Source organism: Populus trichocarpa, chromosome 9 (assembly GCF_000002775.5).
Source record: "Populus trichocarpa isolate Nisqually-1 chromosome 9, P.trichocarpa_v4.1, whole genome shotgun sequence".
NCBI lineage: Eukaryota > Viridiplantae > Streptophyta > Magnoliopsida > Malpighiales > Salicaceae > Populus > Populus trichocarpa.
The window spans coordinates 10,845,852-10,864,111 of NC_037293.2; the positions used below are offsets into that span (position 1 = coordinate 10,845,852).

The following is an 18,260-nucleotide window of genomic DNA, read 5'->3' on the forward strand; positions in this document are numbered from 1 at the left end:
TTCGTCAAAATTGAAATGAAGACTGCAATAATGCTGCTGACCAGTAGTTAATTAGCTACATCAAAGAAGAAAACGAGGTGCTAGACTCCCGGTGCTTTCAAAGCTTGCAGTCTTTCTTCACCTAGAGGATACACAATTCCATGAGGCCATTGACTTCCAAGATACCATGAATTCAATCTTTATCTCTTGACATTCTCCACATGAAAGTTACATTTTAGAGTAGTATTGAAATCCCGGCAAGCGTGATGGAGTGTGTATTATATATACCAGAAGTGCTGGTAGATTGCAATCATGACTTTAAGCCCCCCATGATCAAGGGCAATCAGGTTCACTGACGTTTGTGCTGGTAGATTCAGTGTGCTTCTTTATTTTTCCTTCTTGTTTCTTTTGTTCTTGAATAGAATTATAACGCCTCTGAAATCATTTTGTTAATTATGATGATAAAATCCATATGCAATCATTGCCATCTTATGAAAAAACATATATTACATGCTTTTTGCGAGGTATATATATGCTAAGCGACGATGCAACCTACAAATTAATATATGCCCAATCATATCATTGACATTGCTGTATATATATAATTATTTATTAGTAATGATGTTTGAAAAAAAAAAATTATGAGATGGAGTGGTGGTCTGTGAGTACTTAAACACACGAAGCAATTACATATAATTAGTTTTTTTTTATTAGTATGAATTAATACTCGTTAAATACAAGCATCATGCTTTTGCCTGGCCCAAGCGCATCAAGCTATATGTCTAACCATTTACAAAAATCGAAAATTTTCTATCTTGTTCTTTCTCCTGCCCCTCTTTTAGAGCCTTGTAAACATAACTTCATTAATATATATGAATCCGACCTCTGTCAATCTCGTTTGGGCCAAGACTATATGCATAAAACTCTATTAAATATTTAAGCATTAGGATTCGAACGAAATATATAGAGCCATGGTGATTTTGACTCCACTTACGCATTGCAGATCCATGCCTGCCTGCTTTAAGCATGGATTTAAATATGTGACTGTAGATTGGAGGATTGAAATGATATGGGAAAATCAAGAACGAATTAATATGCTCGTGAAAGATAAAAGGAAAACTGTAGCAATGCTGACTAGTAGCTACATAAAAGAAGAGAAGTGGTGCTGGACCGCTAGAGCTTCCAAAGAACCTGCCTTTTTTCCTCCTAGCTAGAGGCTATGGAAGAAGCCTGCCAAAATTCAACTCGATCTCCACCACTTTCTTCACACAAAAAAGTAGGTAGAAGTTTACTAGAGGTTAAAGTAAATATCCCAGTAAACCTAATCTCACACGAGATTGAGTATTTTACTAGGAATTTAACTTTTTTGCTAACATGCAGGGGCTAACAAATTCAACCCATATGGGCATGTTCGGGATATGGCAATCACGACTTTAAGCCCTCCATGATCAAATGACAATCGAGTAGGTGATCTCTGTGTTGATTGCTTCGTTTGTTCTTATTTTCTTCTTAGATTGTAGTGCCTGCAAATTAAATCATCCTGTCATAATACTATTAAATTCATGTTCGATAATTCTTCCAATTATGTCTAATCAGATCATTGACGTTGATTTCTATCCTAGTATTCATGTTTGATTCCTCGATGCAGTATCTTAACTAAAACCCTAGACTCAACCAATATATCCTGGAAATCACTAAAAAAGGAATTTTATCGCACTTAATATGTAAATTAATCTGAAAATATCATTTATTATCAAATATATAGAAAACAAGACAGAAAAAAAGTCCTTCGCTGCCGTACATCCGTAACCCCTTTTTCAAGAGAAGAAATAATTAAATATAAGAAGAATTGCATTTCGTTATCTCACAGTAACATAAAATCCATAATAAAAATAATTCATTGATCCTATACTCTTGTGAGTAATAAAACAGAATTCCCAATATATTAAATAATTGCTCTTTCAGAAATAATAGGCTTGCCATCATCAGGCCGCCAGCCTAAGAGAGATGGCCAATATAAAATTTTAGTGACTAGTGAGAAGGTCAAAGCTCTTATGAACATATATATATATATATATATATATATATATATAGCAGGCCGCGGCCTTTAACAATTAGAGTTATTTACTGTCGTACATGTGTGTGTATAATGAATTAGCGAGTTGGTTTTTTCACGAGTAATATTGTAATTCTAAGATCGTGTTTATTAACATTTTAGTACAAATAAAAAAATATTTGATTGAAAAAAAGTAAACATTAAATTGGTCTATGAAATGATTTTAAAGTTAATTTCTATGTTTTTAAGATATAAAATACAATAAACAAACAATTACCTGAAAAACACGCAAATTCATTTTGAAGATTATTTGAAAGTATGATTATGGTTACTGTTAAAAATACTTTTTATTTAGAAATATATGAAAATAAATTTTTTTATTTTTAAAAAATTATTTTTGATATTAGCACATAAAAATTATCTAAAAATATTAAAAAAAATTAATTTTTTTAAAATTATTTTTAAAATATAAAAACAAATAGTGACGAAACTTGTAGAAAAGTCAGTTGGAGCCAAGCTACCGAGTTTAGACACGTGCGAAACTCCTTTTTAAGTTTTTAATAAACATGGCTAGCGGCTAGCTAATTAATTCATTATTAAGTATATTCAACGGTAAATACACTGTAACTGTGTGGCTTGTCGTAATTCTAAGAGAGAGAGAGAGAGAGAGAGAGAGAGAGGACATCCAGTGCCCATTTGTCCCCATTTTGCGGAGTCATAGGTAGGTGGCCGAAGTCTACAGATTTTAGACATTAAACTATTAAGGTGATATGTGAATAGAGTGTACACTACAGCATCAATTGAAACGGTCCATTTTTAGCATGATTTATATTAATTAGCTTGGAAAATACTTGACCCTGTAATTTATTCCATGCCCATCCTTGATGTGCCACGTTTCCAAAATAGACCACCATTACCTGCTTTTTTTTCCAGAAAAAGAATAAGAAATTTTTTTCAAGCAATGTGACATGACACGTCCCCTTTCATTGACCTAATCCTCTTTGCTTTAACTAATTTTCCACTAATTATAATTAGTTGGCCAAGATTAACACGTAGTGTCTTCAAATGCCATTGAACACCTCTGCGTGACACCATATTAATTGGCTGAGCAATGTAGAGTATTTTTGGACCTTGCAATGTTAAAAAAAAAAAAAAAGACCCCAATATAAAAAATATAATATTTAATAAATAATACAATTTAAAATCATATATAATATTTGGGATTGACGAATATCAAATATTATTATATATAAAAAAAAAAAACATGGTCAGAAGGAAACACCGTAATAACACCATTAATACAGTTGAAAAGATATACATGACACGAAACCACCAACAAGAAGGAAAAAAATAAATAATGTACGGTTGTCTGAATTAATTTAATTTGGAGGAAGAGTGTAGAAATTTTAACGAAAGAGACAAGATAGTTGACTGATACTGTGGAAAGACCTTGGGATCAATCACATCAACCTCGTAGAAAGTCACCTAACCCCTATCATGAACTTGCTTGCGTACATGTTAGCCACTCGTACGCCGCTAGCCTTCTGCCGTTGGAGATCATTTCTTCCCAAGTTTCTCTTTTTTTTAATTTTATTTTTAATATGATGATTTTAAAAATAAATAAATATTATTTTAATAAATTTCTGAAGAAAAAAAAACCATGCTTTATTGCTTACAGTAATGTTTATGATTAGACTTAACATCTCTCCCACCCTAATAATTACTCACCGGCCCGTGTTAACTTTTCCTACCAACCAGCCTCTTGCTAGCTTGCGCCAGTGTGCTCACCTTACCGCTCCTTTTACATATTTTTGCCATCTTTCTTTCTTTTCGAGAGATACCACGCATTTCATAATTTTCTTCTTTTTTTCCAGTCTCTATGCGGCGAGATAAGGAGTTTGAGCGTGCAGGTAGACCTTTGGGCTTCGTTTGGTAGCGCGGATGTCCGCGCTGTCAAAGAGGCACTGCGATTGTTTGCACTGCAGCTAGCATGCTGCTCTCAACTTCCTCGTAGACTTTACTCTCCGATATATCATCAACTCTTTTGATATTGATTCATGATGTGGAAGAAAAATGGCACGATGAGTTTGAAAACCTGAGCTGGATTTTTGTGGTGGAGCAGCGAAAGAGAAAAGTCGCCCTGCTATGCGATTGACTTCTATATATAACAAGGTGTTCGACACCGTCTAGACCATCATGCTCGAGCCTCCTTACGCTTGCATGAGCAGGGAAAAGAAAGAAATTCACTTCGCCTTGACAATATATATCAGTATAAACACCACTAAATCTGCACATTTCTTCTTCTTCTTTCCCTCACAGATCTAATAAATTTGAATCACGTGAATTTGTTAGTTCCCCGAACACAAGACATTAATTAGAAGGCTTTCGGGGGTGCAATTTCGAATATCATTATCAATATAAAGTAAAGCACTGATCAGTACTCGCTGGATAAACCTCTCACCCAACACATGCATATATGCACTGGAATTTAATAATGGTGTGTGAAGATTTTTACTAAATTAATTATACCATTAAAAATTTATTAAGATGCTTTACTGAAGAAACGAGCTAGCATATACTGAATCATCAAGTATATAAAATTAAGATTTATGCCATAGAAATCTCAAAAAAATAAAAATAAAATAAAAAGCATTGAGGGCATTAGAATGCTATCCTGATTCCTGAAAGAGGTTGGGGGTTGAGGATAGGGGGGGAGTGAAGGTGACAAAGGTATGGGGCCTACTGTCGCAACCGAGCACATGATCTTACGTCGGACGGCTTCCAACTACCACCCAAAAATAGAGGAGTTGGTAATGTGTGCGATGTGGACGTTTCTTACCTCTGCTACATTATCCCCCCTAATCTTTCTACTATTTACATCCTTGCCATTCTTTCATCACAAACCTCCCTTTTTTTAAGTGTCCTTTAAAGTTGATCCTTTTTAACCATTAATAAAAATAATCCCACCTTGCGAGTTCTTATACGTATTTCACATTCTCTTTATTTATATATATATATAGTATATCAAAATCTTACAAGGGAATTAAGATCTCGATGTAGTTTAGTTGAGATGGAGTTAGTTTAATTAAGTGATTAAGTTAATACCCATGAGAGTTGGGGAGTTAAAGATCTGCGTATCACTATATAAATCTTTTGGACTAGTAATTAATTAGGTTTTCATGAACCTATTATTTTCTTGAGATCATGATATTTTTAAATCAGATGGTAAAATACAAAGTTCCCGTGAATTCCTTTAACACTATCATGCATGAAAAGGATGATCTTGATAGAATTAGAGATAAATACATGGTTTTGGTGCATAAAAAATTATTCTAGAAATACCCAGAATATAAATAAAACTATGGAAGGATGCGAGGAAGGATGTGAATATAAAGGGATTATAGAGTTCATGTTTTGCCTAGTAGAGTAATTAAATTGTTACCTACAAAGAAATATAAATCGTAAGTCGAATAATAAAATTCTGATCCAGAATTGAGGAGGATTATCTTGCCATGCTTAGATACCGATTTCATCACTGAATCTCTTGTTAATCTCAACATTCTCCACACGAAATTGCTTGGTTTATACACCCTTGATCATGCGATGCAAAGATCTATCTATATATATATGTTTTCCATACGAAATTAATGATGAAGGCGATATTCTATAATAATTGAGCATTGGAGGGTCATTTTGGAAAGGCAAGGATCCAGAAGAAAACTTGGAGGGGGCCCTCGGAAAAGGTTGTGCATGTGATGTTGGTAGAAGTTGAACTATTTAGCAGTGAAGGGAGGGCAATTATTACACCATTGATGGTGAAAGAAGCAATGAGTTAGTAATAATAATAATAATAAGAAGAAACTTAAGCCTTGTTGTTTAATTTTTCTTCCTAGAGTAAGAGAGGGAGAAGCCATGGAGGGCTAATAAAATATCTCGTGGAAGCTTCTATTGTCTCTACCTAACACCTTTGAAAATGAAAATAACAAGTTAATAGTTGAAAAGTGGCTACCTTTTCTACATGGGAATGGCCATTTTCTTTCCCTCCTTGCTCTCATTTCTTTGGGCAAGGATCTTGTTTCAAGGCAGCTACCACCACCACCAAACGGGTCCTCGTCTTCTTCCTAGAACTAGATTAATTTCCTTCATTTTCAGAGCTTCAGAATTTAGGGTTCATATATCCCTTTCTTGCTTGATGTTAATTTCTTTCCAACAATATCTTTCTATTTTTTTCCAACCACTCCTGTGCCTGGTACTGGATTAATTACTAAAATTGTTTATTGTTTGCTTCATGATCCAATTACTATATATTGTTTTTAATGAAATTAAGATCTGTTTGTTCTTGTTTTTGTGTTTATAATTGTATATTTTAAAAATATATTTAGCTAGCTTGAAAAAAAATCAAATTATGTATTTTTATTATAAAGAATCTATATAATGCATTTATTTCGAGAAAAGTAATTCATAAACATACAAATGACACAGAAATAAATAAAAATAATAATATATGTTTTGTATAAAACTAGTCTATTATTTTATTAATTATCATAATTATAAAATCGTAGTAGAATTGTAAGAGTTCTCCAGGGTTTAGTCTAGCTTTTACCTGGTAAAGTTTCAAGAGTTAACTTCTTGACTACAATTCTATTATCGTAGGTTAGTAGAAGTAAATAAATTAAGGCATATGAAGTCCCAAGCAAATAAACTTAATCAACCCCCCAAGTTCTTGCCCTAGTTCGATAAATGGGATTGAATTCTCAAGAAAATAGTTATAATTCTTTAACTTGATTGACACTTATGGTATAAATTATTTAATTAAACTGCTAATGTATATAAACAACCCTTAATTAATAAATCCATGTAAACACATTATTTCACGTTATCACCGCACCGTTTTTTCTTACTAGATTTAATGCTTTAAACTAGAACAAAACCTTCAAGATATATATTGACTCGTACTACAGGTGAATTCGCTCTTTAAACTATGAATTCATAATCTTTCACGAAATCGAAACGATAAACGAAGATTCACTCTTTAATTTATATATATATATATTGTATTTATAATTAATGTTAAACAACATCTAAAATAAATTGTGGTTGTTGAAATTAAATGTAAGCCAATCCAAAATGTAATCATTGCTAGCTAGGGTTTGATCCGAATTCAACCATGCAATATAATTAGTTGGATAGTTTTAAAATCCGATTAAAACTCGATTGTTATCAGGTCACGGTTCGAAAATGTTAACCCTAATTAACTAAAAAAGCTACATCTTACTAAAAAATATTCAACAAGTTTTTTATTGGATTTTACCTGAATACTGGTTAACCCGAGTTTTAGTTGGGTCAAGCTTTTTTTTTTTTTCAATTCAAGCCGGTCTAAACGACGGGGTTTTATAACAGTGGTTGGATGTATTATGGGGCTTGGATAATCAATATAAGGTTGGTAGAGAGTGGTACTACAGACAGTTTTTAGTTTCTCCACATTTTTTATATACGCTTTTATTGGAATAGAAAAGATGGGTTACCCACCCTCCTCGTTTCTCCTCCTCTCACGGCTTATCCATTTTATTTTATTTTTCTACTAAAGCAAATCAAACTTTTCCAAAAAAGACAATCCCAAAAAGATTCTAAAATCGACAACAAGATAATTCACAAAAAATATTTTTAAAATAAAATAAAATTGCGGGCATGGTAAGATCCTTGTAGATGATCTATCATTTCTCAAGTTCTTGGCAAATGGATCGACATCTTGTTCGGCAATACTCACCCCTAAAACCACAAGAGAGAGGAGGGAACACATCTTGAATTCAAATCTTTTAGAGAAATAATTTTGAAGGGGATGGTATTTTTGGAGGACTAATAAGGGTATTAATTAATTAACTATTGCTTTATATGTTTACCTGCTGGCAACACCAAAAACTGAAGAATCAAGCAAAGAGAACAAATCAAATCTCAAAAAGGGTGGAAAAGGCTCATCAATTATAATGATCACTAACCTGCACTAATAGTATATGTGCACTATCATGCACTAATCATGAATTCATACAAATTTGAGAGTAGGAAAAGAAATGGAGGAATTAATAAAGAGATTTTCAATTTAATAGGCAATCCCTTTCTCCTTTCTCTCCATTCTTTTTCAACTACAGCATCAACATTAATTAGCCCCAAATATCTTTATTTCATCTCTAAACTTCTATAATCCAAAACACCACTTTTCATGCCCAAGAAGTCATAACCAGTCTTTGTGCTAGTGCTGCCACTGCTCCCAACAGTGCTCACAATAACATTGCAGCTGCAATCCTTGCTGTTTTGTAGCCCCAAACTGCAAGCAAAACAAAGACTTCTACTTCCTCCAGTTTTGAATGGCTGGTGATGATCAGGCTGGTTTTGGGAAGGAAGGCTAATTCCAAGCTCGAGATTCAAGTCTGGACACCTTTCTTGAACTTGGGTTTTCTCTTCTTTGCATACGAAAGCAGTTGCGCTAATTATCTTCTCTTTATTTTCCTCTTTAATTATAGAACCCAGAGACTCTTCTTCAAGTACTGAAGTAGTAGTCGTGGTGAAAGATATTGTTGTTGTGGCTTCTTGTACTGCTGGTTCGTTGAGTGGCCTATGAGTTGCGGGATCTATGCCTCTGTTCAAAAGCTTCCTTCTTATATGTGTGTTCCAATAATTCTTTATCTCATTATCTGTTCTCCCTGGTAATCTTCCAGCTATGAGTGACCATCTACGGCAAGGATAACAAATATCATTAGCATTAAATAGTCAACTATATACAAAAGGGTTAATCTTTTTCTATTGTTAGCTAGCTATGCTTACTTGTTTCCAAGGAGGCTATGGAGTTTGATAATGAGCTCATCTTCTGCTTCGGTGAAATTGCCACGTTTAAGGTCAGGTCTTAAATAGTTGATCCAACGAAGTCTGCAACTCTTGCCACATCTAAGAAGGCCAGCGGCTTTAGGAAGTGAGCGCCAGCAACCTTCACCGTGAGCTCTAATGTAAGCAACAAGGCGATCGTCTTCCTCCTTGGTCCACGCACCCTTGTTTGTATGGGCTTTTTCACAGCAAGGAGACCTTCCCATTTCAGTAGGATATTTTTGGTGGGTCTTTTTTCTTTTTCTTTTTCCTTAGAAGGGTGTGCGGTGTTGTGGTAGGACTAGAGACGGAGGCCTCCTTTTTTCTTGTTGCTAGAACATCAAGGCCGGCCCTCGAGAAGTGATTTTATAGGCTTTTGACTCTTTTAGAGAGAAAGAGAGAGAAAGGGAAGGGGGTAGAAGTGACCCTAATTGCTTCTAGATGCGAGTTGGTGAGACGGGGTCGAGGGGGTGGCTGGTGGTATCTCTCTTGATGGTATTAGCATCAAAAAAAGGGACATTAAATATAGCTAACCTTCAGGTAGGTGTAAAGTAAGATTATATTAAATTGCAGGCAGGAGGACATGGTGTGTTCTCTGTCCCCTCCCTCTTTTTCTTTTTTATTTCATTTTTTCTTGTCTTTAACTCTGGACAACTTTTGATTAATTGCTTTAGATGGCTCTCCAATCTTCCCTAGCTCACGAGACAACATGTACTAGAATTCATGCACGCCCTTATATTTATATCCCTATTGTTGTTGGAACTAACACCGATGAGGGTGGGTCTGTAGTGAGGTCCAGTTTCCTTCTTTCTTTCTTTTTATGACCAATCACCATGCTTACATGATTCTTAAATGCCCTTTATCCTACAACGAATCGGTTACATCTTTCTTTTTAGTTATTATCTTGACGCCTAAGGAATCCATCTCTGCTCATATGTGAGTGAACCAATGGAGCTGGAATTTGATAATCTTGATCTGGACTGTTTCAGATGCTTAACGGTGAGGTTTTATAGGACTTAAATCCCATTAAAAAAAAACCCCACTATTTAAATGAGTAGATATTAATCTTAGCTCATTGCAACAAGATCTGGGGACTGTTTTAGGCTTAAATGAATCAAGTTAGGTTCATGGTTTTCAGCTGAGGATCTTGCTAATTAGTAAGTTAGTTGTGATGGGTAATGGAAAAGAAATGCTCAAGTGTGCAGATGGTAGTTAGCTGTGGCTCATTATTCTATTGGTATGCATGAGAGAGAGAGAGAGAGGGGGGGGGGGGGGGGGGTTTCTAGAAGAGTTGGAGGTTGGATTCAAGGGAAGATGACGAAAGAAAAGGGAAGAATAGGGAAAAAGATAATGAGCGTGGTTGTGGTTGTATGTGGGATTTGGTTCACCTTCCACTTTTTTTCCTTCTTTTTTTTTTTTTCTCCAAACCTTGTGGTACAAGTTCAGGCAATAAGAAGGTTGATTCACCTTTTTGTTGTTATTATCTCTCCCCTCCGATTTGCGAATTATTTGCTACCCACCACCACACAGTCTCTCTCTCTCTCTCTCTCTCTCTCTCTATCTCCATAGATATATATATATATATATATATATATATATATATATATATATATATATCTCATCATGAAATCCAAGTGGACGGGAAGGGTGAAGGATCATGGGTAGAAGTTGCTGTCAAATGGAGTGAGAGAGGGAAGGATGTCCACTTGTGTAACTTATGTGTGTATTTCACCTACTTTTTCACCGTCTCTGACCATCTCTCGACTGGTCCGACTCTGGGCTCCCTTGGATGTTGAAACTTTGTATGATTTTATTCCCACACAGACCTCTCCCTCTCCCCCTCCCCCCTTCGTTTTTCACAGAACCCCACCTAAGCTTATCCACACAGCTTTCAAAAACTAACCACACAACAAAGACAAGTTATTGCTACATTTAATAATGGCTATGCTCGAGAATTAAAGGGTGAAGGTAGACATTGATTTGCTCAACAAAAGAATTTACTCTTGCAACATCTACAATTACATGCGTTTCTTTTCTTCTTTTTTTTACAATAACTAGTCTTGTTTGTTTCCGTTTTCTAAAAATCAATTTTTAAATTTTTCTGATTTTTTTTATCATTAAAAAAAATTTATGAATAAAAAATATTTTTGAGTTAAAGTAAAATTTAACTTGATTTTATTAGCCGGAAACACTTTTTAAAATTATCAAAAATTCAAAAATATATTATTATTTATTGATTATATAAAATTTAATCCTTAATATTTTGTTTTGAATTTTTTTTCTTAGAGTTTGATTTAATTTGAATTTTATATCAACTTTAATCCATATTATTTTGATTGTTATTTTTTTTAATTGAATTTTTTTATTTATCAAATTTGGTTCCCATTCTATTAATTGATATTCATTTTATTTGAAATAATTTATGAAATTATAATTTTTTTTAATTTTATCATCTTTTGATTTCTTTATCTTTTAGATTTTATCTTTGTTATTTTTATTTTTATTTATTTATTTTTAAAAAATAGTTTATAAAATTAGATTTTTTAAGTTATTTTTTATTTTATTTTTTATAACATAGTAAAATACTAAAAAAATATTTTCCTCAAATTATTTTATAACACTGTAATGTATTAAAAAAAATAACTTCTTTAAAAATAACTTTTCATAAAAAGCTATTTCAAAAAATACTTTCCACCGTACAAATAAATCACATATACATTAATCATTCATGTCTCTGTGTTGTTTCAGTACAAATCTCATCACCTCAATCAGTTAGGTTATTGTACACTGTTAGTTGGCACAAATGTCTCTTTCCCTACTGGTCCCTTCTACTATTTGTGCACACAAACAAATAACTGCCCAAAAAGAGAGAGAGAGAGAGAGAGAGAGAGAGAGAAGGAAAAAAATCAATCAAATTTGTGATTTGGTACAATAGGTTTTTTTAGGACTAAGCTTAGGATTGGCAACACTCAAGAATAAGTGGTGATAGCCAGCTAAGCAAGCACGTGAATGTCATGTGCTTAGGTACTGAGCAGGGTTGTGGCAGAGTCCTTAAAACTCTTTGGCAGCCCTCCCCATGTGGGACTCCTTAACCTTAGCAGTTAGCACAAGGCAGCTTCCTATGACCCACAGTTAGGATATAGCTCGAAACAACGCTTTCTCCAAACCAAATTAATGCACTTTTATTTTTTGGATACATTATTGATGGAGAGAAGAACCAATCAGATCTTCTACATCCATCCTAACCAAATCCCACTTTTATTCTAAGGGTAATACTGTTTCGTGTGAACCACAAGGGTAATACTGTAAAGCACCACATAACGGGGAAAGGGTCTTTAAGTATTGAAGCAAACGCAGATTTAAGAGGAAAGGCACTGCGATGGAGTACAAGAAGAGATCAATTGGTAACAGCACCAGCTCCTCTGTCCCTGCATCTCTGTTCAATGCCATGAGAAACTTTTTTTCTCGTGACTTTTTGTTGAATTTGAATCCACCATGAAAGAGTAGGAAACAAGCCCACTTCCATGTGTATATTCACAATCGATGCTCCAAAACAGTGAATATACTGTTTACTGTTTAGATAACCAAGTTTCGTCTCAGGCCGTAAGACGTCTCAAGCTACCCAATAAACTAGGGCCTTCGTTATCCAATCATGATAAACCTCAGATTCAAGGACTTGATTTGTTTCTTTCTGGATCTAAAGTGGGTTGTGGAGAGAGTGGAAAGACTTCCGCTGTTCATGAAAGCATTAAAATATGTCTCAGGATAGAAAACATGAACAACGACAGGTGAGGAACGCAAGACACCATAGCCATACACCCAGCTCTTCCAATCCATTGCTTATCGTTTGAAATGAACACTCAAATCAATATCATTGAAAAAGTTGGATTCACTATTAAAGATAAGAAAGAAAGCATCGAGAGTAGTGTGGGCACGCACCTAACCATGCGTACCAAAGTCTTCAATGCAAGAGACATCACCGGAATTTTGCATACCTGTTAATAAGATGTTACTTTCTAGCACAATAAGTTTGCAAATTGATCAAAGAAATTCATTTGTCATACATGTGTTTTGATATTTGACTTTGCAATGAAAAGAGATTGCTTGTATCGAGTAAAAGTATGTGTTTTGGCTATTATTGGATACAAATATTGAGTATTCAGCTCGTGGGCCGTGAAAATTAAGCAAATGCCACTGATTTGTTCAAGAAAATAACAGTACATGAGAAGGTTAGCCAGCGTCTACTTCATTTTCTTGCGAACTTCGTAGAAATAGCTAAGGATCACAACAGCCGCAGCAACTGCAACTCCAGCTGCACTCTGTGCCAGTACAGTGGTATCCTTTACCTTGAACCCAGAAGACCCTTGAGTGAACCCCAGTTCTGAAAGCTTCTTATGCGAAGCCGCGTAGTCTCTAAAGAATGCTTCTTCGTCCTGAGAAACAATAAAAATTGAACAAAAAGAAATCACGTATCATATTATACCCCCAGAGTTAAGCAAGCACGTTGAAGTCACCCCACAGTCCATGAATCTAACTACGACACCAAGGTATAGATTTACCCTTGCGATTCCCAATCCCAAGGGGGGCAAAGAACCATAAGGATGCTAGTTGGTGAATAGAAGCTTGAAAAGGGCCAGAAAGCCCACTTTAGGGTAAGATATATTAGGGTCCAAACTAACCCTGGACAATGTAATTCATTGGTGTTCAAAAAAACCACTTTCGAACCGTTATCCATCACTTAAAAAAGATCTATCAAAAGGAAAATAAAATGCATAAAACTAGGTTTCAAGATGGTCGAGCCAATAGTTTTATCCAGACCCAACCTGCATTGAAAAATCAAAGCAGGTTGAAAGGGGATCGGAAAAGTTTTGACGAGCCATTCATGCAACAAGTCATTTGGTAAAAATAAAAGCCCACATTACCTTAGCATACAGCTCAACATAAGGACGGAACGCAGGGTCATCCAACAAAGCAGTGTCTGTTGGAAGTTTCAATAACCCGTCTGTCTCCCCTTTCAACATTTCCCTAGTACCGCCAGTGAGTGAAAGATTAATTAATTTCATAATCTCTACACAGATAAATGGTAGTATGCTGAGCTTGCTTTAAAACTTACACAAAATACGAGTTATCAAACTTTAGAGGTTCCTGAGTCCAGGGCCCTTCAAAACCGGATCTGTCTGGATGTGCCCTTCCCTAAACAGAACAATATCCGCCAAAAGAATTACAGATTTGAGCATATGTGGCTTATCAGATCTACGTAGAACATCAGAAACAGTTCTACAGAATTACCAGAGTATGACCTCCAGAAAGTGCCACGATATCTTTATCAGACAGACCCATCCGATAAAAGATGTCCCTCAAATGTGGTGAACCTGCCATGGTTCATAAATGAAGAGTGAAAATACAAGTCCTTTCAAAGTGCCCTATTTAAACATATGAACTTTCAACAGGTATGCATAGCCAACCCACAGGCACTCTTCTAAGGATCAATGTGAGCAGATTCCAAAGAACAGACAAGAATCATTGATATGTAGCTGTCTAAAATGTGAAATGGTCCCCATGAAACTTCTCAGTTCTGCATCAATATTCATCTTCGATTAGCTTCCCCTAAGCTCAGTGGCGAAGCTAGAAGTATTTATTAAGGTGGGGAAATTGTTTTCATAGGTAAGAATTAAGAAAATTATGGGGGTAACTAATGTATTTTTATTTAAAATTATCATGAAAAATTGAAAGGTAAAAGGATTAAAGTGGGAAGTATAAAAAATTAAAGGGGTTTCATAGTTAAGAATTAGGAAAATTATGTTGGGCAACTAATGTATTTTTATTTAAAAATATCAAACAAAATTGAAAGTATAAGGACTAAAGTGATAATTATGACAAATTAAGGGGTGCAATTGCCCCCCTTCCCTAATGTGTAGCTTCGCCCCTTCCTATGCTGAAAGTCTGAATAAACAGCCCATACGAAGATCAAACAACATCAATTTTTTAGTCATAGAACACCTGCAAATTACAACTTACACACAAATTTCTTACACAGAAATCAGCACGAATATATGCGCGTTATGAGATGAAAGAACAGATCAGTATGACTGCTCTATCAGCAGAACCAACGCAAGTAAAGATCATCGCATGAATTGAGATACGAGAACCTGACACTCCTCCACGTTAAACCACCTACTAATGGTAGAACTCTATGGATTTAGGAGTAATTTTATGAGACAGAACATACAAAAGGTTCTGAAACCAACAAACAAGCAATTATAAGTGATTCACCTACAAATAATCTTGCCTGAAAATCTAGCATGTATCTTCATGTGCAATGCTTAGAGTAAACAAATGCATTGGGTCCCCAAAATGAACTTGCTTTGCATTTTGTGTGATGGTTCTGCCTCTTAGCCAAACACCATAACAATTTACAATCCTGGCTAACATTTCAACTCGTGTTCAACACAATACCCACGTTAAGGAAAGAACTTTCAGGTCCACATGGAACATAAGTTCTCAAAAATTGGAAAACTAGATTTTTGAAATAGAAATTCAATAGACTGAGAAGACTACTTGAAGACAGCTAAATTCAATGGATAATTATAGCCAGCGAAACTAGTCTGCTGCGCATCAGTCCTGTACAGCGCATACCCCCTTAACTATTAGTTCTCTTGATACTGTAAACATGCAATGGATGGCTTATTTACAGAATGACAAAGACACAACAAAACACATAAATTCACCTTCCCTTTGAATCAGGTTTAGCTAAGTTTATGACATTAGAAGAAAGCAAACAGCGATTTGAGAATTTCCAGCCCCTGAATTAAATTAAAGAAGTTTCCACAATAATTAAAATACTGAAAATACCTAGTTTAGCATTTGGAAGTCGCCCTTCCTTGGGACAAATATTTGAATCCTAAGAGATCGGACATATAGTCAGCATTGTTATGAACTCATAATCACCTATATCGCCGAGAAATGCCACAATCACATACCCTTCTACCAGGAACAAAATCAATGGTTGGACCCCCAGTGACCTCCACTGCAACAACACCTGCAAGCTGAACATGAATGTTGTTGACTATGAATCAAATTGCTCATTGTGTTTGGAAACCCAACAATTATACTCAGAATATTCAAATATTTCATATTCAAACCACCACTCATTGTATATCAACAACTACACTCATTTTGAACTGAATGTACCGACTGATGTAACAATCATGGAATTTAAGGTTTGCTGGTGTGTTCATAGTTTGGCAAATATAGTTGGGTATCCTGCCAAGGATCAGAGCTGCAACCGTGAATCCATGATAGTACATCTGATAGTGTCCACCTCCCAATATCCATCAACAAATTCCTCCTATATAGGTAGGATAAAATACTAGAAGAAAATCTCTCCAAATTCTTCCCTGCAAAACTTAGAAACCTATTCATCAATTAAAAGGACACCGTTGGTATCAATATTCGTGAGCGCTCGATACCAACATGGATGACAACGAGACAGGAACACTATACACTATACTTGCATTAATAGAACTCGTCATTTCATTGCAATTAACGTAAAATTATTGAGAAGATTGACTAGACAGGTCAGGCAGACACATTTTAAAACTTCAAGCCTTGTGATTTAGTCGTGTCAGTGGTTGTAACGTCCTAAGAACTTGCATCTCTATCCACAAACTATATAGTTAGTTTTTCCATTCCCCAGGAAAATGAGCGTGCGTTCCTGGACACGTGTGCGTGTGTGGTGTGTGATCCTTGGAATATTCCATGCATGTTCCACCTCTCCACTCACCCACACGAAAAATCGCTACCTCATTTACATTATAATCACAAGTTTTTCAGTTACATATCCACATATGTTATTTTTTGACAAGAAAATCAAGATAAATGTTAATTATTAACTACCAAATCTGTGAAACAACATATTAAATAGACATAAAAATGGAAAATACTATTATTAATTAAACAGGTATTTAATTATCTGCATCATTAATTATACAATTCATCAATTAATCAAAGAAAATCACCTGGTATAAATCCGCATAAGTAATCTTCGGATGTTTCGCCTTCACTCCCTCTAAAAAATTAAAAAATCATAATCAAATATTTAAAAAAAATCAACAAATCAAGTGAGTTAAATTTCAGTGGAACTAACTAACCGCAAAAATCGATAGCTATTTTCAAGCCACTATTAGAACCATGAGAGTACTCTTCTTCATTCCTTATCGAACCATTAGCTCCTCCTGTTTTCGAGTTCTTATCATACGTTCCTGCATCATGCCACCTTCAAAAAAACCATAACCGGAAAATAAAAAATCAATCGAAACAGAAAGATTCAAACAAAGACAATGAGTGGTTAGTTAGTTGGTTAGTTACGCTAAGCGAAGCATGAGAGGAGCGCAGCTTTTGTAAGCGATGAGAGCACGGAGATCGCGACGTGCTTTGTCGATCTCTTTCAGGTACTCTGTGTCAACGACCGGTAACGCCATCGAAACTCTCTCTCTCTATGACTCTAACAAACTTGAAGAAGGAAAGAGTGAAATTGAGAGGACTGGCCTATAAAATGAAATGAGAGCTTTAAATTTTGGATAAACTGGCAAGTTTGGATTTTGCGTGGGTGGGATCAGTGGTAATCTTGTTGAGATTGCTACGTGGCAGCGAGCTTGGGTGTCGATGTTTTATATGCTTTTTTTACATTTTTTTTTTTTTTTTTTCAACTCGTGAAAGACCCTGTATTTGCTTCAAGACCAAATTTACGAGAGCCGGTCCAAAACCTGAGTTGTTAGGGTTGTTTCGATCAATTCTCAGGTCTGTGAGCTAACATGAATTTATTTTAAAATAATATTATTTAAAAATAAATTCATGTTAACTTATTGAAATAACTTCGATTTAGGTTTTTATATATATAATTTTTGAAAAAACAATTTTAAAAAATTAAAATAAAATTTTTTTTTATAAAATGTTTTGAAAAAAACAAATCTTTAATAAACTTAAAAATCTTATATTGAATTAATCAAGACAATTCAATATATTACTCGTGTTTAGCAAGTCAACTTTCAAATGCTTGGAAAATATATATATAAATTACCAAGTCAACTTTCAAATGGATTGTAAGAGATAAGTTTTCACTTGAAAAGTAAACTTGCAGAACATTGGCACGAACTTAGTAGCGACCCCTTCCCACCAGCCATCACTCCACCATGTATCAGTGCAGACCCAATTTCAGTAGCAGGTCCGTTTGTCCATTCAGAGGAGGGGATGGTCGAATTTGCCAAGTTTATGAGCAATAGTCAGTTTGAAAGAAGGGATTCTTTCCTCAAGATTGCCATGCTCATCTGCATCCTGCACACCTCGTATATTCATACTGGATTTTTATCTG

At 35.0% G+C, this 18,260-nt stretch overlaps 2 protein-coding genes across 2 annotated transcripts; both read right to left on the minus strand.

Annotated features, from left to right (window-relative positions):
- Positions 1 to 8,014: 8,014 nt before the first annotated feature.
- LOC7494250 (myb-related protein 308) lies at positions 8,015 to 9,586 on the minus strand. Its single transcript, XM_002312930.4, has 2 exons — positions 8,855 to 9,586; positions 8,015 to 8,762 (listed from the first exon to the last, which is right to left on the minus strand). The coding sequence occupies exons 1-2, from the start codon at positions 9,115 to 9,117 to the stop codon at positions 8,210 to 8,212; spliced, it is 816 nt and encodes a 271-aa protein (XP_002312966.1). The 5' UTR covers positions 9,118 to 9,586; the 3' UTR covers positions 8,015 to 8,209.
- A 3,341-nt stretch (positions 9,587 to 12,927) lies between these two features.
- Positions 12,928 to 17,514, minus strand: LOC7494249 (L-ascorbate peroxidase 3). The gene is made up of 9 exons (XM_002312929.4): positions 17,258 to 17,514; positions 17,041 to 17,165; positions 16,909 to 16,958; positions 15,871 to 15,936; positions 15,743 to 15,791; positions 14,180 to 14,262; positions 14,004 to 14,083; positions 13,813 to 13,915; positions 12,928 to 13,323 (listed from the first exon to the last, which is right to left on the minus strand). Exons 1-9 carry the CDS (start codon positions 17,368 to 17,370, stop codon positions 13,132 to 13,134), a joined length of 861 nt encoding a protein of 286 aa, XP_002312965.1. The 5' UTR covers positions 17,371 to 17,514; the 3' UTR covers positions 12,928 to 13,131.
- Positions 17,515 to 18,260: the final 746 nt, after the last annotated feature.